Here is a 23,391-nt window from a genome sequence, read left to right as displayed (position 1 = left end):
TATAATAATGTTTGCATCACACTTCAGACACTGGAGCTTTCCTCTTCCTAAAAGATTATTCCGAGCATTGTGGTCTTTCATTTTATCATTTGTTCCCAGAATGTAGCAAACTCAAGCACATGACGTATATAGCATAAGTGTTTGTGCCAGTTCACAGATTGTGCATTTGCCACAAAACATCCAGTCCTACACCAGAGAAAAAAAGAAATGCACATCGGCTTCTTGTAAAATGTTTTTGTGCAAATAAGGAACAGATGTACCCCCATGCATGTGCTCGTTCTGCAATCTGCACCCCAAACACATCTTTCTGCTTTGGAACTCATCCAATGGCACACCAGGCGCGTACTCTGATAGGTGCACTTCTGGCTGCTCCTCACCGGCCAAGCAAACACAGGTCGCTTGCCTGGCTGTCCGATGTTTGTGCTGGTCACACCATGAGCAGTGGCCCACGTGCATAACAGGGTTTGTCCGAAGGGATAAAGAACATCTGATTTCAAGAGCACATCAAATCCATGTCAACATCTGGGCAAAATGTTTGAATGGCACTCATCAAGTCCCCTGTCAGCTCTATCAGAAGGCAGATGTTGGTACCGAAGAGCTGTGAATACCCTCTACTGATCCCTCAGGCTCCAGAGCATGAGGGTCCTAGACAAACCTGCATAGGGATGATTATTACTGCGTATAGAATCCTTCTCTCAACATGCGATCTCCTGTGATTGATAAAGGTGGTGCAGGTTTGATACTCCGGAGCACTTACCTTATCTCTGATCTGTTGCCGGACCTTTTCCCGTTCGGCCTCCATCCGTGCATGCTTGGCCTTACGCTCCTCCTCCTGCTGGCGAAGGGCTTCCTGCCTTTCCTCCTCCTTCTTCTGAGCATCAGGGTCCTTCTCCTCCTCGCCTCCCAGCATCTTCCCCATGTCCTTGGTGGCACCTTAGAAGATGAAAGGCATGATCACAATGAAGAGAGGCAATCCCTTCATGGGCAGCTAGGCACTGAACCTCACCCTTGGCAGGATAATGCAGGCACCAGAAGAACATGAACAAACAGAAAATATTGTATGTTTGATGACATATTCATCTAGCACTGGGTATATTTGCACATGCGATCTCACCAGAAGCCCAGAATTGGGAGAATATGTCCTGGAAGCAGAAGTCACACATTCTCTACCAGAAATTATTGACTTCTGGGGTGGGTTGGCAAACGAAGATAAGCAAGAAAACCACATACAGGACAAATCTCCCCCATTGGATGACTCAGACCTACTGGCATTCAGACTCCTATCTTTTAATGACAGATTCCAGCAAAAAATGTCAACAAAATGGTTGTGATTGAGAAACCATGTGCATCTGAGAACCTTCATGCATATGAGATTCAGGCACCCTGGTGGATTCATACAATCCTCCTATGTCCATCTCGTTGTTAGAGATGCTAACACACAAATATTTTAAATAGATTTTTGTTTGGGAGTGTAAAACAAAAGTTACTAACCTGAAACATTGGTTCTCAAGTGTGTGTACCTCCACTACAGTTGAATGCTTGATTATAAACCCCAGCAGGTCCCTGGTGAGCTGTGGTTATGTTTGGGGACCAAGAGCCTTCCCTAGGTTTTGCTTCAAAAGTCTCTAGCAGGCGCTTTGTGTATGATTTTAGAGGTGGAATCGCTGGGGGAGCTCGTTTATGCATTTGTAGCTCACATAGACGGGTTTTCAATACAAAGAGGTCTCTGACTTTTGACTGGGTGGCAGGAAAAGCATGACATGCCGAGGAGGGTAGTTTTCCAGAAAATCACATTTTAAATATTCTGTTACAAAAATAACATAGATGGAATGGTACATAAACGTGGAGTTAAGAATAGTAAATGTATACTTTTACCTTCCGGAATTGAGTTAGTTTATAGTTTGGCATCGATATTTTTGTAGGATATTTGTTTTTTTTATAAGCAGTGTTCTGACATGGAACCACTGGGGAGATCTGGCCTCTACAAGGGACAAAAAGTGCCTTAACTGCTGCCTTTTGTGGTTTTTAACATGGGTCCATAAGGTTACTAGGAATTCCCCAGAACGTGCGAGACAATAAAACAGCCGAGCATTAACCACAGCACCAACCCCCAATTAGGGTGACCAACTGGCATTGGTGCATATTCAGGACGGTGAGTGTAAAAATTCAGGACAAAGGGTCAAAATTCAGGACACAAATTCAGGACAGGAGGTCAAAATTCAGGACAAAACTTCAGGACAATTGTATAGGTTTTACAGACACATCAGAGGTCGTGCAATTGTATATAAATAAGCCCAGCCATATCTAGACATATTCAGCCACTTGCAAACCTATCCATCATGTATCCTTCTATCTTTCATTTCACTCATCCATCCCTTCATCCATCCTTTCACTCATCCATCCATTATCCATCCATCCGCCCTTTCACCCTATCCATCTGTATACTCAGCCATTCACTCTTCTACCCATCCATCCATTCACTCATCCATCCAGCGATTTACCTTTTCACCCATCCAGCCATCCTTTCACTTACTCATCCATCCACCCAGTCACTGATCCTTCCGCCCATCCACCCTTTTAGTCATCCATCATCCTCCCTTTCTCTCTCCGCCGACTCTTTCACTTAGCAATCCTTCCTTCCTTCCATCCATCCATCCATCCACCCACCCTCCTTCCATCCATCCATCTACCCACCCACCCATACATCTACTCATCCACTCATGAATCCATCCATTGACCCTATCACTCATTCATCCTTTCTCTCGTCCATTTATCCTTTCACCCCTTCACTGGTCAATACATCATTTTGTCCATCTACCTTCCCGTTCACTCACTCATCCATCCTTACATCCACCCTTTCACTCATCCGTCCATCCATTCACCCTTGCACTTATCAATTCATCAATCCATCCATCATTTCACTCATCCATCCACCCATTCATCATCCACCTTTTCACTCATCCATCCTTTCACTCATCCATACACCCTTTTACCCATCCAGCTACCCTTCCACCCATACATCCAGCTATTTCCGTTTTCTCTCCTCCATCCTTCCACTCACTCAACAATCCATCCATCCTCTCTCATTATCCATCTATTCAATCTTTCATTCATCCATTCACCCTTTCACTAATTCATCCAGCCATCCCTTCACTTACTCACTCGCCCACCTTTTCATATTAATTTTGAGCTGAGCCTTTTTGAGAAGTGGCCCATCAAGAACTTCACCCTCGCTGCAGGAGACATTCTAGGACTGGGACAGAAGCCACCCAGGGCAGAGACAGGATCCACTACAGGAGGGGACAGGAGCCATCACAGGCGGGGGGGGGGACAGGAGCCACCACATGGGGGGACAAGAGCCATCACCGGAGGGGGGGGTGGACACTGGGGTGGGTATGCAGTATTCTAGTATCATCTTGGTCTCTTCCAGGGTGGGGGAGGGCTCCTTACCCCCACCTGGACAAGACAACGAGAAGACAGGCTCTGTTTCCAAAATGTTAGTTTTGCCCCCCTCCCCCCACACTGATGTACAGTACTGAAAGGAGATACTCCAAGAGAACTGATTTAACTGATTGTCCTCCATAGTTTGTTAATCAGTGTGGGTGTGATTGTGCCATTTCTCTATTTTATTACAATATAGACTGCATGTTTGAAGAATCGAGGTTTGTTTACAATTTAGTGACATTAGCTCTGTGAAGTGAACCACATGCTGCCTTGGTGTAATCAGGGCCGGTTCTAGGATATTTGGAACCCTGGACAGAAAGGGAATGTCTCACACCAATTGAAGATACAAGACGCATTCAGTGCTGTTTGCATCTGAATAGATGCCCCTGCTCCGAAGCTGCCGCCTCTCCCTCTGTCACCTTCAAGCACCTCTTAACAGCTCATCAAGGTCTGAAGGTGTGAGGGTTGCCATCCCGCTGTGCCTCGCCAATGCTGATGGGTATCTGAGCTTTTGTACTGCCTCGGAGTCTGTTACACCCGACCTCAGCAGCATCGCAGTGAAGAAGGGAGGTGGGGGCCAGCTGTGCCGGTAGTGCGACCAGTTAAAATTAGGGACAAATGGCATCCGTTAAAGAATCCTTCACGGACAACGGACAGACGGACGAAATTACGGACTGTCCGTGAAATTTACGGACGGTTGGTCACCCTACCCACAATGCACAGCCCTAATGACATACGCTGTGCCACAAACCTCCCTTTGCCAGCCACAGATACATCAATGCCGTTAGAACAGCAGCGTGTTATGCCCTGCTTTTAAAGGCCTGTCACTGGAGCAGCTTTCACACAAGCCAAGAACCTGTAATGACTGCATTTAAAGGCGCCCTCTCAATGTCACCTTCCATAAATCCACATTTGACTCTTTCTGATGCCCTCTGAGGTGATTTAATCCCATTACTTATGTTTGACCTGTGGAATGCCTGGGAGGTACGGGCTGCACAGTTTGAATTTCCCACCTAATCCCTGCACCCCCTGGGCCTAGCATCCGTGCTTCGGATTAATTATCCAGTACAGCTCTGGGGGAGCCGCTGTCGACAGTGAAGAAGGACAAGGGAAAGCACCGATCGCGCCATAGGCGAGCAGTAGAACCCAGGGCTGAACGGAAAATACTGCATTTATGTAGCGATTACTACCCCTGACGAGGCATCGAAATACCAAAGAGGCATAGAGAGGCAGCGTTTGATTGGCAACGCGGGCACTCAGGCAATGCCCGTGGGGACAGTATCCGAATTCCAGCTGTGGGCTGCCTTTTTGAGCAGCCTGGGGGCCAATTTGGGCAGTTTCTGCGTTGTTCAATGCCGCCAGCGGCTCAGTGGGTGCCTGAGTGGCCTTTCTGAAGGCAGATGGGCGTCCACTACCTTCCTTTTATCAACGTGCAGAGGTGTCACTCCCTTTCTGTCACTGGGCCGGCCCATTAATATATGCATATTGAGCGGAGGCAGGGGCCTGAGCAAAAGTGGCCTCACTTGTTTTCAGGTGTATTTCACCAGTGTAAACTAATCTGTGCATTTTTTTTAATGCCCCCCCCCCCTTTATAAACTTTCGCCAAAGTAATGTTTTGCGGTAAGGCAATATGCAAATCTGGGACTCTTTTTTTTTAGCGTACCCGGGCCGATTTGTAATCCCAATCCAACCCTGCAGAGAGGAGAAGGAGAGATTGATAAGAAGAGAGAGAAAAAAAACTGTAAACAGATAACCAATCAATGAATTAAAGTAAAAAAACCAAGATAACCAGAATAGAGCAATAAATGAAAGAGGCAGCGAAGCAGGCAAAATAGCGAAGGCTAATAAGATAAGGAAAGAAATGGTAACCATGGAGAGGGCAGGAAGCGAGAACTAAGAGAAACTGTTAGACTGATAGACTGGGAGAACAAAGAACTAGAGGGTATAGAAAACTGTGAGAAGGAAACCAATGCCTTAGACGCGGCAGTGGCATTAATAGCTAAAGACATCTGAGGTAAGTGCCAGGTGAGAGTCTGGCACGTGCCAGGTGCACCAGGATGGTCTTTTCGCGCATGCCAGGGTCCCACAGGTATGGTATTTGGCAGGTCCCTGCTGCACCTGGCTGGGGCTTGCCCTGCGCCAGACACACAGTGGGGCACCACTGTATTTTGGCATAATCCAGGTGCACTGAGGCGTTTGTCTTCTAAGCGCCAGGCCTGCAGTCCAGTGAGTGCAGGTGGCTGCTGAGTCACTGCAGACCTGGTGGTGGCAGAGAGAGTGCACAGTTTGCCCAGATGTACTCTTCACTGGAGCTCTTTCCGTCTCCACTGACCCAGCAACCAGCCATCTGCCTGCGGGCACACAGTGCCCACCCGCAGGAACATCACGCAGCTCCCCCGCCTGCACCTGCTGATGAGGAAAGCTGACAAAGAACACTCCGACCGCTCAAACCTCTTCTTCATGCCTTCCCCTCTGGCCTGCATACCCCGGGCAGCCCTACTTTCGGCATCCTGGGGCCACAAAGAATGAATATAAAGCCTGCAGCCCTAGGACAAGGCAACAAAAGGACCAGACCAATGTGGATGTTGATGACAACCCTCTAAAGGGGGGGAAATCCTATGGAAGCCCCAGACATTCCCTTGCAGGTGGGTGCAGACACTCACCGTCCTGTCTGCAAATGGATCTCTAATCCCTCCTCAAAATGCAGGCGTGTTGCCGCCTGCACAGTGAAACACGGCACGGTTCTGAAGCATTGAAGCATTTCGCTCGAATGCGCTGCCCACAGGGCAGCACATGTTCGCGGATGCCCTGAGGGCTGCGCATTCACCATAATAGGGCGCGCTCTCCCTGTTTGCGCACTGTGCACTTATTTAACCCCTTCGCTGCTGATGACGAGCTCATCAGCCACGGTGGTCGTGTGCGGATGATGAGCTCAGCTCGTCATGTAATGCGGCTTTTAGAAAAAAGCCGCACAGCAGAAAAATAACCGCCGCAGCGATGCGGTTAAAGAGGTGCACCGAGGCACAAACAGGAAATGTACGACCGATCTGCAATAGGGCCCCTGATCTCTATTTATGAGGTGTACAGCCCCACGTCTTGGTACCCCAATTTCTGTTAAATAGGAAGGGAATGAAGCAAGGAATACGAGGCCTTCCCACTTCCATAGTCAAGTCATGGGCCGCCCCATGAAGCCCACTCTTGGCCTGCACGGCCAAACCTCTCCAATGAGCTCTAAATTGTTGGAAGAGAATCGTCTTTCTAAAACTCCTCCTCCAAGTGGTATAAACAATATTCATCTTCATAAACGAAAAAGAAGTAAAGCTGAAAGCTGAGACGACTCTATGTATGTTGGCACCCTTGGCAAGAAACATTTTTGATTCTGTTATTTTGCTTTACAGGGAGGAAGAAGCTTTGTGCTGGGTACCACCAAACTCTGGTATGAACTACCCCCTCCCATCAGCACCATGCCTAGCCTACTGGTATTCAGGAAGGCACTCAAAACCTGGCTTTTTGCATAAATCAGCTGTTAATCCTATCCTGCTGTTAGGAGCTAGCGCCTTGACACCTCAGGGTATTCGTGCGCTTAAGAAATGTATTAACATAACATAAAATAACATAACATTTTACCCATGTGCAAAATATACCATGCTCCTCCTTTCCTAATGGATAGATAAAGCGGTAATATTGATTTACTGTATGAGCTTATTTATGCTGTCGATAAAAATGCAAAAAAAATGTACTCTGAATCAATAAACCAACAAGTGAATTTGTATCAGTGAGGCAAAGGTTAAATCATTCTACAATGTGCACTATAGAAGCAATCAATATTATTATTATTACATGTGGTGAAATATTATAGTCCCCTGAAACATATTTATACAGGGTTTTTGCTTGCAATGCACATTCTTCGAACGGAATCGTTTCTGCTCCCAATTTTGACATTTAGAGCATATGAGACACAGAAGAAAGGTGATTTACCAGGGCCGAATAAAGAAATCGGAGGTTTCAGCCCATGTTTCTAATTTCACAGTACGCATTTTAGACTCTGAACTGTATGCCCACCAGCGTTTACCTTTTCACATATGTACCATCTTTATACTGTCTTGTCTTTTTGGAACTTAGTCAAAATTTAACAGGAGGTTCTCCTATGTTGTCATCACCACGTTTTCTGCGCTGTTCTACAATACATTAACATAAATGGTTTTGGAAAAGAAATACTTTTTTAGATGTTTTTCTAGGAAATATTATGTGGAAAAGTCACTAATAAATATAAATAACATTGCCGAAAATAAGTTATTTAAATTGTAACACCTTCGCTGCGGCGGCTATTCCGCCGCAGCGCTAACTGTCGCGGGGGGGTGCGCGGCTCACCTGCGTGGGTGACAGAACCGTTCCGTCACGGCTCGCGGGTGAGCTGTGCTTGTGACGGAACGGGTCCGTCACGGCCCCGCCCGCTTAATGAAACACGCCGCGCAGGTGCAAAATCAGCGCCGCGCAGGCGCGGCGAGCGGGCCGTGACAGAACCGTTCCGTCATGAGCACAGCCCACCCGAGGGGCGTGACGGAACGGTTCCGTCAATAGCGCCGAAAGGGTTAATATTCGTGTTTCTTTTTGTAAACAGCGCAGGGAGAATATGAATGATTTGACTACATGGCAATAAACAAACTTGAGAAATAATGAAAACGCCTGATCAACCACCTAAACACCTTGTTAGGCTGTGGACAACCAGGCCAGGGGCATGATGTCAGGTCTACAATGGAAATAAAAACAAGCATTTGCAATGCAATAGGTCTCATAATTTGTGAGAGTTTAAGCTTTATGCATTGTAAATGATAATGCCTTTTATTTATCTGTTTTGCCAATTAACACATAAATAAAGGGCATTGTCACTTACAGTGCAATAGCTCAAACTCTTGTATATGCAAGACCTATAAGTGGCCACCATTGTCCCAGGCTGCTCCGAAAGTGAAATCGTGCATGGCGCACTGAATGTTGCAAGAAAGCATGCCGTGCCTGCAGTAGGAGAAACTCATTAAAGAAAATAGTGCTTACAGACTAAAAAAAGATGTACTGTGTAACAGCCGAAGTAAAAGGCCAGTCCTCATGTGAGGTTCCAAATGAAGACAAAGCAGTGCTAAGGAGGGACTAACAAGCCTAGGAATGAATCAGAAGCCAGCATTTACGAAGGTCAATGACACAAGCCAATGACAAATATGGGTGGAGAGTGGGCAGGGCTTCTATTCCATACTCCAATACAGCGTGGCACGCTGAGCAGCGCATGCGCTGCCCAGGCTTGACCTAAAAAGGCTCACTGAAAAGTCAGAAGCTCAACATCTCCAGTGCCGTCTCTTTCTGTTTGGGCTCTTTCAAATTTATTAGGATCCACAGGGCAGCACTCAGTCAAAATCACGGCAGGAGTACAAATAAGAGAGCCGCTCCTTCAGGACTTCTCATTTGGGCACTGATGCGCCCTGGAAGGGAGACTCCGGAGGCGACTGTGCTGCCTTTGCCTAGGAAAGACCCTAGCTGAAGGCAAAGGTGAATTGGAGACAACACTGCTCCTCTTTCTGGAATCACCAATGACTTACTCTTGACGTCAATATTTATAAACAAACAAGCACTGCTGGAAATCCACACTGGGCTGCATATGAAATGCAGGGACTGGAAACCAATTGCTGGCAAGATCCTGTTGGTGTTCTACAAAATTATTGATGTATTTAACACCAACCTGTACTTACACATACTCTTACACAGACTCTACAATGTTGAACTACAACATACCATAAATAGTAGTAAATGTGGATGTAGGAGTAGTTAATCCAGCCTTCTCTCTGTGTGCTTACTATCGCGATATGTTGGCAGTCGATGTTCTTGAGTGGAACGAGTGTAGGTTGATATAGAAAAAACTTGATATTTTGACACACAGCAACTTCTTTAACACTCCAGAAACATGCAGTCGCCATGATAGTTCTAGGCTACCAAGCTCAGGGTTGACAGAAGGGAAATTATTCCATGTTACGATCCATTTGTTCCTCGTACCTACACTACCAATATGTGGAGTGAGCAGCCATCCCAATGTATGGACACCACAAGGGCATAGTAGCATTTCTTATTTTAATGCCCTAAATGATAAACGTATTTTCTTAAGCCATTTCTTAGAGAAACTGTGTTGGAACGAAGAAAAGAGTTGTCCCCTCACTCTGATCGTGGCGTATACCCATTGGAGAGTGCCTTTTAACCGCGGTCCGGGGAGAGACAGACGCTATGAGTCCCGCGCGTTAAAAGTAGAAACTAGCAATGAAGGCAATGAGACTAGAGTCTATAACAGTACCTGGGAAAGGCTCTTAAGCCAATGGACATATTGACTCGTGTTTAAGGTACACATCACTATACTGAGTTTTTACGATAACCCCTATGTCCCGAATGCTCTGATTTCAATTGTGTGGCTTTAATTATTTTTTTAACAACACCTTTTATTCAGTTATTCCAGTGAATTTTGGGCTGCAGCCCTACAAAAACCTGTAGGAAATAAAACCTGTATACAGTTTTGTGGAAAATGCTACAAAAATAACACTGTTAGGGAACACCACACCAGTGGGGTGTGGGAGGAGGCTGGCCTGCATGGCAAGGGAAACAGAGAATGATGAAAATAAGGGCAAAGGCAGGGACAAGGGTGAATAGAATAAACAAACATCCAAGAGAATGATAAGATAGACAAAAATGAAGATGAGACAAAAGATGGCTAGATTGTAACAGGAAGGAAAGAACTGGATGAGAAATTATGGTTGGAAGGAAGGAAGGAAATGTGAAAGGAAACAAGGAAGAAACAATGAATGGTAGGATGGAAGGGTGAACAGAAGGAGGAAAGAATGAATGGATGGAAGAATAAAAGGATGGATATGAAGAGTAAAAAGACAAATCGGTAAATGGGTGAATTGATGAATGAATGAGGAATGTCCAGAAGGGGAAGCATGAAAGAATAGATGATGAAAGGGTGGATATATGGACACAAGTATGTTGATGGGTGCATGGGTGAAAAGATGGTGAGATAGATACTGGTTACATAGATACATGGGTATATTGATAGGCTGGGTACATGAGTGAAAGGATGGAAATGTATAAGAAAGGATTGATGGATGAAAATGTGAAGGCCTGGTCAGATGAATTAATAGATCAAAGGATGAAAGGATGAACGGCTAGATGGATGTGAAGAGAATGAAAGGGTGAAGGGAATCCTAAGGAGTGATGAGTTGAATCACTTGGTGTCTTGGTGTGATTAGAGGAATGGTTCAAGTAGGGGTATTTTCATTTCCTGGCTACTCAAACAGGCCTCATTTACAAGCCCATTGCACCACTGGTGCATCACTTTTTTGAGGAACCAGCTGCGCAATGGGCTTGTCCATATTTACAAGGCCAGCAAAAGTCACACACATGACTTTTCATGGCCTTGTAAATATGGGACCCTTTCAAGCATTACTCTGCGTGAAAAGGGAGTTCCATTGGTGATGCTGTGGCTGTTCTCATGCAACATCCATGGAACCAGACACATTCCCAGATTTACATCATTTTGTAGAGCTGGGAATGTGTCAGAAGAGGTAAAACGAGGAGAAATACATTTATTTCTCCTTGTGTTTTCCTCTTTCTATGCCTGCTGCAGAATGCCATCAATATTGGATTGTTTTGCAGGAAAGCGTCCCTTCCTGCACAAAAACAATCATCCCCGCAACGCAGGCAGCCTTGCACCATGCCACAAGGGCGTCTGTGTTGGAGCACAGCTGATGTTTGTGCGGGGGAGAAGGACAGGAATGCCCCGTATCTCGTAGATAAGGTCCATTCCTGCCCTTTTATTTTGACACACGGCAGCGCAGCAGGAAGGTTTTCGGCGTTGCCGTACATCAAAATATAGTAAATAAGGCTGGTGAGTGATAGATCCTCGATATCATTAGGGGAGAGGATGTAGCCTTACGACTAGAGCAGTCGACATCGAAGATGGGGAACCGGGATCGAGTCTCGGCAATGACGCTAAACATCCTGTGATTCTGGGCAAATCACTTAATCTCTCCGTGCCTAACAAAAATGAATGTGTCGACATGTAACGAAACTAGTGCTCTTGTAAAGCGCTCTGATACCCGATGTCTCGGGTCTAGTTCGCACTATATAAAACTCTAAAAAAAAAATTGTTAACATCTGACGAACATTGCTTCATAATCAGTTTAACAGTAAGTCCCATCACTGGGACGGCATTTTGATGAATCATTCTTTGGAGGGGCAGCCTCAGTTCCTTTTTAACATACTCATTTGCTTTGCTAACCCCAGGAGCCTCGCCTCAGGGCAGGCATTTGCCTAGATTTGAGCTTCTTCCAGAGATCATTACCTTTAGGATTTTAGTAGAGCATGGAAAACGGGTCGTGCTGTGTTTTTATTAAATCCTGAGGGATCCGCGGGAAGCTTGAACGATTCCACCTTGTAAGGCTAAAGTGAGAGGAAGGAGGAAAGGAGGTCAGGCCCCCCACTTCCAGTCCCATACCTTACAGGCAAGGGGAGTGTGGGAGAGCTGAAAACAACCCCTGACAACCATGGCAGCAGAGAGCAGGCAACACTTCCGGGTTACATTGAAACTTCCAAGGCAATACCCTTGTCTTTGACAGGAAACAAAACAAAGCAAATGGTTCCATTGAGGTGGAAGTAGGGTCCGCTAATGCACTGTGTTTAAAAATAAACAGAGTGAGGGAGACCGCCCCCTTTAAACCAGATCAATAGCACTGCAATAATGATGATTAAATATGTATAGAGTGGACGGAAGGGGGAGGGACATGTATAAGAGCTACTTGAAATAGCTCTGGGCTTTAAATGGAGCTCACTGAGACAAGCAAATCACAGCAGACGCCTGGCTTTCATCAAGAGAATGGGGTGGCAACATTAGGCTTGTGTGTGGGAAAGTGAATGTGGGTGGGCTCCAGAACAAAACTTCTTCACGAAAAGTGTGGTAAATGCATGGACCTGTCTTCTGGCAGGAATAAAGCTTGGGAGACGAGTAAAATTCAGCAACAATCGAAAGTGCCTTGAAACAGACAGAGGTGAGCAATTGTTGGGAGTGAAACAGTCCCCACATGGCGCTAGTGAGTGTGTGCCTCTGACTTGACTTTCCCATAACGAGATCTGCAGCGCTTCAACTTTTTGTGTCAGCGTACACGACAACCACAAGTGTGCAGAGGGTGCTCTCTGACCAGCAGCGGCTTCTCCGCTAAGGCGGAGGAGCGTCGCCCCACTGCTCTCAGAGCAGTGGAAAAAGGAAAAATGAAATGATAATAATAAAGTTGTGATTTTATTTTTAGTATGGGCTACAGGGCCAGGTTAGGGTGGGCGGGGCTGGTGTCACAGGCAGGAGGAGTGGTTGGTGCACCATAATTGCGCATATGGCTGGCCAAACATTCATGCGCACTTAGCATTTCTCCACCAGGCTGTGTTGCACAGCTGGGTGGAGAACAGTCCCAAGGCCCCCAGGCACTGTCACTGCCTCAGCGGCCAAACAGGTCGCTCAGACCAATCACAACGCTGCTGTCATGCTGGTGACATGCTGGTGTCATGATTGGCTTAGGAGAGCTTGTGTGCTGCTGGGAGCCAGGAAGGGAAGAGGACGGAGGAGAAGCTGCGGCCATAATCGGGTAAGTGATATAATATATATATATTTTATTAATCCTCCGCTCCCCCCCCCCCCCCCACCCCCGTTCTGCAGAAGCTGTCAATGTCTCTGACATGGAAAACAACCCAGATTGGTGATCTGTGGTTCAGAGGGGCACTCCATGAGCACCTTTCTATGCCTAAACGTGAGTACCATCGCGTTGAGGACTGAGATTGGTGGTAGTGAAAGATTAAACAGGTCAACTGTCAGGAAGAATCACCTCCTGGCCTCTCAAGTGTTTATAAATTGGCCTGCCAGTCCACTGCAAATGGGTCCATCGCTGCATCCACTGGGATGTGTGCACGTGCAACTTCTGTGAGTGCTGCACACTGTGAGTGGAGTGTGTCTGTTACGTATTGCTGTGGATATAGAGGAATTAATTTCATTCATTTACTTTAGTATTTGTAAAGTGCTGACAAACACCAAACATACCTAGGCGCTAATATGCCCTGGGTGTAGAACGTACCGTAAAAACTTAATAAAATACTTCAACGAGACATTAGAATGTGGAAAATTATCACAGAGTCAGTAATTTCCTAAACTTTGGAAGAAAGAATTCCTTCCTCAGCTGTAGAGGCATCTCCTTCCAAAGCTTGCCCACTGAAAATAGGAATGCTTGGGATCTATTTCCACTTACAGAACCAAGGCGGATTGAGATTGTAAATGCACTCTGTTAAACTATGTATCTCAGGGGTATGAACTGGCAGCTTTCTTTCACTTCTTGCAGTATTATCGGCACTGGTGTACCAATAATGCCACGGGCCCAAATGCAAGCCAGGAATTTGCGCGCTTTACCCCATGTTTGGTGATAAAAAGAGACTAATTGGGGTGCAGTGGGTCCTTCAAATCCCTTGGCCCTGGTGTACCTGCACCTCCTGTACTATTGATAACTGTGCTCTCAGTCGTCAGTTGGAATACCTGGGACCCTACTTATATGTCAACGTCTTTCCGAAAGAGATACAAGTTCATAGTGCGCTGACAACGTTGAAGTCTCGGAGTGTCACCCAGACACAACCTCCTCAATACTGAGACGAGTGAGAGACATACTCAGAGTGTGTGGTATTACAAAGACGTGGTTATTTAATCAAGCAAAACACCATCAGAAAACAAAATGGCAGTCCTATAGGATTAAGATATGATATGCAGAGAAATACGGAAGGCAGCACCCACATTGTACAGCATGCGTCTCTTGAGATAAATAAACCAAAAATATATTTTGCCATGATTCCTCAGTCCAGTTATAAACAACTCACAAATGCATTAATTGCAGCCAGCAGATTTGTTCTATTTACATACCCTGCAGGGGCAGGCACCTAGTGCCAACAATTCTCTTTCACTACTAAGGGTTCTTGAGCAAATAATGTCATCAACATCCATTTATACAACACTTCACCTCTGACTTGGCAACAGATGAAAAATACACACAATTTGATACAAAACACAGAACTCCAGGGCACTGCATAAAGCACCATCCCTGCAGTATGACCAGGCTCCTTGCGAAGCCCCATCTACAATCAACTCCAGACAATCCAGGGCATGGCTGAAACGTCAAGGACCACCAACAGGTCAGTCCCCAGCTCTCCCACAAGCCAGCCCCATGCCCGCCAACATCATTAACCCGTTACAGGGTCAAAACCAGATTTCAGTCTAAAGTATCTGGTAGGCCCATTCTCTTCTGACCAAATCTCCACCTTGTGGTCTTGGTGCTGTTTGCATTAAGCATGGGTGGAATTTGCGAATTTGCGATACGTGAATTCGTGCGAATTCATAATCGCGATTCGCAAAAATCCGCGAGCTTGGGAATTTGTTTTTCAGGAGTTCGCTAATTTTTTTTTACTAGTTCGGGAAAGAGAACTTGAGCATGCAGTCACAAGGGTCGCAAACATGTTGTTTCCACTTAATCAGCCTGCTTGTGATGCCTTTTTCCTGTTTCGGGTCGCAATGACGTGTTCGCAATTTCCTGTTTCGGGTCGCAATGACGTGTTCACAATCGCAGCGTCACTCGGCCAGCTAACAAAATCTCGCAGCGCACACAAATAGAGCGGAAAACTCATCAGCGAACGCAGAATCATGGTAAGTCAATGCCGCGCGCGCGAGATTGTATTTTTGAAGCTCGAACAAGAACAAAAAATCTCCAACTCGCAAATTGCGGATTTTTGGGAAATTTCGTGTGATTCGCGGATCGCGAAATTGCCAAACATTCGCAAATTCCGCCCATACTTAGTTTGCATCCGATGAGGCCCCTGTTGCAGGTCCTGATCCTTTGGAGGTGTTGACTGCCTTGGTGCAAAAGAGCCAGTTCCCCAGGTCAGGAGAGCTCTCGAGATGCGTCACACGCATTGAGAGAACGGGAAGCCACCTGAGACCCTCCTGCAAGCTTCCGCCCGTGGCCTGACAAATGGCGGTCCTCTGCTATGTGCCGGGGTGTCAACCCATTAATCTTGCTTTTGGAAAGATCTTTATTTTTCAAAAAACCATTGGAAGGCAAACGTAAAGTCTTTTGCTCCTGATTCTTACAGACTGTAAACTTCAAAGCCTGCCACCAGGAAAGAGGGGTCATCAGCTTTTTTAGGAAGGATTCATGGCTACGGAAAGGGACCAGATGCGTGCTGGGTAGCATGCATAATATTGTTATTCAGCTAAGAACTGGTAAATAAACACCATTATGGATTGAATGCCCCCAGCAGCTGTCATTTACCGCTTCCGGAGTCACCATACTACCGGAATCTAACCTCTGTGCTCCAAACATCCGCCCTTTCTACACGTGCGTCTGCGTCTCCACTGCCTCATTTAAGAGGTGATTTCCCGGGGGCCTCTGAGAGGTTGGATTGGGGGGAGGGGTTTGGATCACGGGCTTTTGACCTTCTCCACCTCTGCTGTCAGAGTGAGCACTGAATTGGCGGGAGCACAGGGTCAGCAGCCTGACTGCACACTGGAAGATAAGCCTAACGGGCAGGTTGCACTCTTGTTAGAGGGTTTTTACAGGTTAATCAATATCTGATGGGGCGGTGGAGGTGGTCAGCTACATTATTCACAGAATGACCTTTCCTCCATGCTCTCTCAAGCCTCCCGGCTCTCACCGCGGTCACTGCACAGCACGCTCCATTATCTTAAAGGAAACGCTCTCTTTCTTTTATTGCATGACCTTCCCCCTAAAAAAATCCAGCACAGGTTCCTTGATAACCTCATCTCAATATGTTCATACCATGTTTGATAATATGTGGTTTAGATTATACCTCGGACGCAAGGTAAGTGGTTTTATTTATTTATTTATTTATTTATTTGGGGAGAGGAGTTGGACTAACGGCTAGGGCGGTCGACCTCGAATCTGGAGAACTGGATTTGAGTCTCGGCAATGACGCTGAACATCCTGTGATTCTGGGCAAATCACTTAATCTCCCAGTGCCTAACAAAAAATGAATGTGTCCTCATGTAATGTAACTGGTGCTATGTAAAGCGCTCTGATACCCGATTTGGGTCAAGTTGGTGCTATATAAAACTCTGTATGATACCCGATTTGGGTCAAGTTTACGCTATTTAAAACTGCAAAATAAAAAATAAAAATTGAATATTACTTAACCCGTAGTCTGTCGGCTTCCACCACCCCACCCCCCTGCTCATACCTCTGCGAGCCGCTAGTGGGTCTAACTTGTGATGCCGCAGTACATCCACATCAGGCAAACCACTGCAGGAGTCCTATTACTCTTGTACGTTGAGCCTGTGAATAATTCTTATTTTGGCCTGAGTTTTCTCTCTTTCGGATTTCCAGGAAAAGTGTCATTTTTGCAAGAGCAGTACCGAAGGTGTCCTCGACGAGCGGCCTCATCTATCAGACTTTGCTTCTCCATCTTGGACAAGTATAGTTATAAGATTTGGGTAGTTGCTTCCAGAACATGTTCTTTGTTTTTTTCTTTGTATATATCAGCCCAGACCCGAACTAAAATAAAATCCCGGAACACAGTTCTCAGATGCCGCTGAAGGAAAGACACTCTTGTCAATGGCCGACTATAGTTATCACGAGGTGTCTCCGCTATTTGTAGAAAGAAGGGTGTAGTGAAGACCAGAACATCGGAATCTGTAGTGCCGTGTACTAGTTTTCTGCCCGCCCGACGACGTGAAGGACGGACTTCTCGCTACTAATAGTTATGGCGGTAGTATCAATGTGTAAGAAACCACATCTGTGATCCTGCCCGCATGATAACGCGACTGAGAACTGTGTTCCGGGATTTTGTTTTAGTTCGGGTCTGGGCTGATATATAAATTTTCGTGCCTATCACTAGGCCCTCTTTATGAGAATTACGGTACTCCTGCTTCAGTACTACCTCCCCTGGTGTTACCAATGCTGTGGAACAGTCGCACACCATTTCCGAGAAACTGCGAATTTTGGAAACGGGATGTGGTATAACATTTGGCAATTTGTGTTACCACATCTATTTATACAGAGGATTCCCGAATTCCCCAAAAATGTTAAATGTTGAACATGGCCTCATAAAAATATTGGGCATTACTGCATGTCCAATCCACTGTATGACAGTTTGGCCGAATCTGGATTTATGGGGCTTCTATTTTAAGGGGTTACCAAGAATGGGCATTATTGCCTTTTTTTGCAGTTTTTAAACCGAGCGAACTCGACCAAAGGCAAGCAGCAGTTACATTACACAAGAACACATTCGTTTTTGTTGGCACAGGGCGATTAAATGATTTGCCCAGAATCAAAGGAAGTTGAGCCGATGCCGAGACTCGGATCAGGTTTCCTAGTTCCAACATCAGCAGCCCTGGCCTAGGCCATCCCCTCTCCCTTTTTTGTAGGCTGAACAATAATGGAGTGAAAAACCCAAACAATGATAGCAGGGTGGTAAACTACTTAAACAGAGTTAAGTATGCCTACATCTGCATCGTGCTGTGAGCTGCTTAGGAAGCAGGAAGGGAGCTTACACATCAAATTGCCGAACTTGCTGCCTATTCCAGCAGTAGGCATTCCTACTTCTGACTTATTAGATCACACCAGTGGCGCAACTAGAGCCAAATTTCGGGAGGGGGACCTAAGTCTTCCAGCAATAGGCAGAGTGGAGCTGCAGGGGCTCTAAGAAGATGTAAAAACACAACAAAGCCTCCTTAACAAGCAAATGGTCTTTTAACCCCTTCCGTGCTCGCGTCGGCCAACGGCCGTCGCGAGCACTACATCGCTAGTGCTGCGCAAGTCCGTTGGCCTACGCAGCCCCGCCCAATCATTAGAACTCCCACACCACTGCGGAATTTGCGCCACGGTTAAGTAGTTAAAGACCTGTGAAGTACTCGGGTGCGTCTGCAATAAGATGCTCGCCAGCCCGGGCTGACACACACGAAGGGGGGGCTGAAGCCCTTTGAGCCTAATGGGAGTTGCGTGCCTGGCTAACACCCATTATGAGAATTGTTGCTTAGACTCACAAACATTGTGCCCTGGGAGAGCTGCTTCCGACGCTTGCCCCAGTGTTTTCATTGTGTTAGCAGCAGCTGTTGCTGCTCGATGATAGCCCTCTGCTTCCCCACACCGTTCGCCTGCAGAGGTTTTGCAGGGGCAGCAGTGGCTGGCAGACGCCATTCATCAATCTACGTGTCACTGCTCAGCTGATCAGCCATTCTGATCATCGAAGCAGGCACTTTCAGAGATGGAGGTCATGTGGTCAACCCCTTCGGGTGTCACAGCCGAGAGGATCCAAGCCCCCCTCAGGAGAGCAGACAGCAAAGCGAGAGAATTGGTCGCCGGATGCATTGGGGGACGGGAAATCTGTGAAAATGGAAAGACGAGCAAAAGGATTCTGGGTGTGGAGGACATCTTTCTTCTTGTGCAGTGTTAGCATCTGGAAAGAATGCCTTCTTGCACAAGAGGTAATGGTGGTGCGGCCTTGTCAAGCACCCAGTTCTTTTATGATGGAGGCGTACCTATGGTCCCCATCACAACTTGATCATTAATAAGGTTCCAGTTTTTAGATTCTACTGATAAATGCATACAAAAAACAATGCGTTTCCTGTGTGTCTTTTTTAACGCCTTAACCGCCGCGGTTTTTCTGCCACGGTGCGGGCGTTCTAAAGGGTGGGCGGGGCTGCATCGGCCGTTGGCCGACGGCAGCACTAGGGATGTAGTGCTGCCGTCGGCCAACGGCAGCACGGAACGGGTTAAATGCGGAAAATACTGAAAATTGTGCTTCTTGTGAATGACTTTCCCTGCTGTCTTTCGTGAATTCCAGGACAGCAGCTGAACAGATAGACAGCACTGGGAGTTAAAAACATTATGAGATTTCCTTAAATAGAGGAACATGTTAATACAGGTATTGAAGTATAATGCTGATATTTGCCTGCGGGTGTGGTGTTTTGCTATATTTGGCTGTTTAATTTGCCAAAACGCAACAGGCAGAAAAATATGAGCACATGTTTATCAGTTAAACAAATGTGGAACTATACCATTGTATGACTCTATTTATTCACAAAATACAAAATAAATATGAATAAATACTAATTAGATGGTCACAAAATTAATACGAATAAATGCAGATGGATATGTTAAAAAAGAAATACCATTAAACCGGGAGCCCTTATCATGAACAGATACACATGTGCGGGTCCTACGTTGGAACGGAAGAGCGTTGCCCCACTTAAATTACTTGCAAAGCCCCAGAGATGAAAAACGGAATTGTAATTCATCACCATTTTATTTTTCATCCCCTGTCTTGAACAGAGCGTCAGCAAGTGGGCGGGGCAACTGCTGATTGACAACAACAGGGAGCAGGGTCGACTGTCAATGCACTGTTTAAAGCGGGCATGTCTTTTTGGCCAGCTATCTTGTGACAGCCTGCCACACATGAGCACTGAAACATCTCTAACCACACCTGGGTTAGAGCACGTGCAGACCTCCAGAGCGCCGTAGAGCGGCGAGTGAGGCCGCTGCCTCCTATCAGGGCGCTGTTCTCATGGTATGAGAGCAGCACCAAGATTGGTCAAGGGAATTCCCTGGTGACCAGACTGCAGAAGAAGAAAGAAGAGGAAGACGTATGGTGCGTCTCGGTAAGTGTGTCATTTTATTTATTTATTTTCAATTGTATTGATTTTGTATTGTATGTGCGCTCGCGTGCGCCTGCCCCCCCCCCATAAATGCCAGCTGCCATTGTAGATACATACATTTCTGACTCTGTGACATGGGGTTTGGGAGTGAGACCTCAATTTCAGTATTTTAACGTTTCATGGAACGAATGCCGAAGAACACACAAAATATGGTTATATTAAGGGGGCTGCCAACAAAGGGCACCTCTGTTTCATAATTGTAGTTGTGAGATATCATTTAAATATTTTACTATAAATGCCTGTTTGATCATTCTAGGTTACATAAAAGGGGGACATATGCAGTGATTAGGGTACTGACTCCCAAAAGGGTGGCAATGGAGAATCTGCCAAAAGATGGACGATCCTCCTCGGCACCCTATGAATATTTTGCTAGATGGCCAGCTGACCACCAGCCGAGGTGCCTCGGCATCCATCATCAGCTCGAGTGGTGGTACTGCTTCCCAGTCTTCTGCGGCTGATGACCCAGAATCAAGTCTGGCAGAGTTAGCTTAATTAAAGACAGCATGAAAATGATGGTGGACTTTCAAAGGAAGTTAAACATGATGTTCTTAACCTAAAGGGAATACAAGTCACAATATTAGGCAGAACAGACATGTAGGCACTGACAATTTAATCCAGTTTTGTGGCTGTACATCTCCTACCCCACATTTGGTGGTCGAAATTCCAAAGCAGTGAAATATATTGTATTGTTCCTACCTGCCATACAGGCAACTTTTGGGTAGGGACTGTAAAACTTTGGGACAAAGGGTGAACATCCAGGAGAAAATGTTAATTGAATGGACACATCTTTGTAAGTCAAGCCATAATGTAACAATAAGTAAAAATCCTCAGATCCTTCTGCCCATCCTCCATTGTTAACTTACTCCACAAGCCCCTCCCACTCACCCTCCATTGTCAGCTTGCTCCCCCAGCCTCTCCTGCCCACCCTAAATTGTGAGCTTTCTGCCTTGGCCCCTCTGGTCTAACATGGTTTGGCTAGTCTCTCCCACCCTCGTTAGCTTGCGGACCATCCTCTCCCACTCACCCTCCGATGTCTGTTTGCTTCCCCAGTGCATGCTGCCTTCCTTCTGATGTCCTGATACCTCTGCAGCGCCTTCCGCCCACCCTCCGTTGTCCATGTGCTTCCACATGATCTCGTGCATGTCCTCTCCCTCACCTGTGTCCTTCTCTACCGTCCTTCCTCCCTCCCTAAACATAACATATGTATTTGTAAAGCGCACGTTCACCCAAGGGTATATTGACTCCGAATAACAGATGTTTATTGTTACCCAACTCAAAGGCACTCAATTTATCGACCCCAGAAGGATGAAAGGCTGAGTGAACCCACTGGGATTGAACCTGTAACCAATAGGTCCAACTCAGGGCCCTAGAGTGGGTGCATTAGTCCACTAAGCCATAGGACCAGCCTCATGTTTGTATATTAATAAAAAAAGAAGCACATTAGCTCTGACCATGTCCTGGCACACTTTCTCTTAGGCGCCCTGTCTTTTTATAATTTTTTCTTATTAACGCACAGTATCCGCACTGCTGTACAGCATAGCTCAATCTCGCTGTCAAAGCCAATAGCTCTCACAGGTGACCTAATAGCTTTGCCAATGCTTGTCTTCCTGTAGTAGTCAAAGGTTATACAGCTCATTGCAGGAGAGGGCATAGCTAGTCTTTCAAATATAAATATGATAATCTCACCCCTAATAGCCTATCATTAACACCCCTTGTAAAAACAGTGTTCTAAATCAGTGGTTTTAGGGTTGTGGATAACAGAGTTTTTATCCAGATACAGGGTCTTCAGAAGGCAGATGCAGGCACTTGGGGAGAGCCCACCCGCCCTTTTTGAGCCCTCTAAATAAGATAGATTTTCTACCTCTGCTTTGTACGACTACGCTTGATTTCCTTCGCTAGCATGTCCAACCCCTCACTGCTGCACTCATTCTCTTTCCTGGCAGGTAGCAATCAATTTGAAGGTAAACGCAAATTGTGTTATTTCTCCTGTCCTTTTTTTCTGGCACACCACTGAACTGATTAGAGGTGAGATTCGATTTTCCCCGCTTCTTGCCTTTTGCATGAAAAATATTGGTGCATATGGTTTAATTAGAATTAGCTTTTTCAGCATACTACCTAAAATATTTAATCTAGGGGAAATCTATTTAGGTGCTTTCTTCACAGCTACGCATTTTCGAAAGCATGCTTAGCAAACTTCTCCCACGGCCCCTATTTGTATATATATATATAGTGACCCCTGTTTTGTCTTGTTTACAACAATCAGTCAGTATTTGCACTTTAAATATTATTATTTGTATTTTATGCAAATATGGGCCGAGTTCAGGGATTTTCCCGTGATGTGTCTTGCTCACAAACTGTCGTCTATGTCTATGACTCTGTATGACATGTGACCGTAACCTACCAATGTGATTGTATTTCACTGAGCACTAGCACTTTAAAAATTGCCTCTTCCCTAGCGTGCGTTATGTGATCAAGGCCTCTGTGAAGGCCGAAACGTCATGCTGTGGTGTGCTGCTTCCTCGAGGAAATAAAAATTATCGCTCACTGCACCTGAGGTCTCCTCTCTTCTTCCTGCGCAGCGGTATCCAGGACTGGGCTCCGGGCGAGAGGTAGCAGGGATTGTTACATATATATAAATATATATATATATATATATATATATATATATATATATATATATAGCAACACAGGGCTCTTTAAGTGGGATAAAAAAAACTGGGGGGTCTCTCAAAGGGGCGTGGCAGTGTAATTAGGGGCGTGGCTTTAAAACACTTATGCAAAAAATCTGTGTTTAGCATACTGTGCCGTCCGACTTGTATATTGCTGTTTCTGCCATTGCATCCAGGTATGTGATACAACAAGTAGCAACTTACCTACAACAAGTAAGGACTATTGGCTTTGTCAATTGTTATTCGTTGCATAAGATAAATAAGCTGCAACTATGGCTTGTTACATATAATATTGAAAACGCTTCCAATTAAAGCCCTGGTGAATCTACCACAATGTTGCTGCCCTTGCGTTTCAGAAAGAGAATGGAAATCTAGAAAGAAAATGACTCTTTAAAAGGATTTCCGTTCCCCCACAACCCTCACCTGGCATGACGTCATGCCGTAACTTCTCTGCTAGTGAGAAGTGAGCAGTGTGGGTAGCACACATCGAGGTGCCTG

The 23,391-nt window shown here is 45.9% G+C and overlaps 1 protein-coding gene across 1 annotated transcript in view; it reads right to left on the bottom strand.

Annotated features, from left to right (window-relative positions):
* CPLX2 (complexin 2) overlaps positions 1-23,391 on the bottom strand; it is a 206,689-nt gene that overhangs the window by 82,257 nt on the left and 101,041 nt on the right. Inside the window, exon 4 of the mRNA XM_086931742.1 lies at positions 758-933. Coding sequence (XP_086787868.1) covers positions 758-933 — 176 coding nt within the window. The remainder of the gene's footprint in view (positions 1-757; positions 934-23,391) is intronic.

Source organism: Lissotriton vulgaris, chromosome 7, assembly GCF_964263255.1.
Source record: "Lissotriton vulgaris chromosome 7, aLisVul1.2, whole genome shotgun sequence".
In the NCBI taxonomy this organism is placed as follows: domain Eukaryota; kingdom Metazoa; phylum Chordata; class Amphibia; order Caudata; family Salamandridae; genus Lissotriton; species Lissotriton vulgaris.
This window is presented reverse-complemented; position numbering and strand designations above follow the sequence as displayed.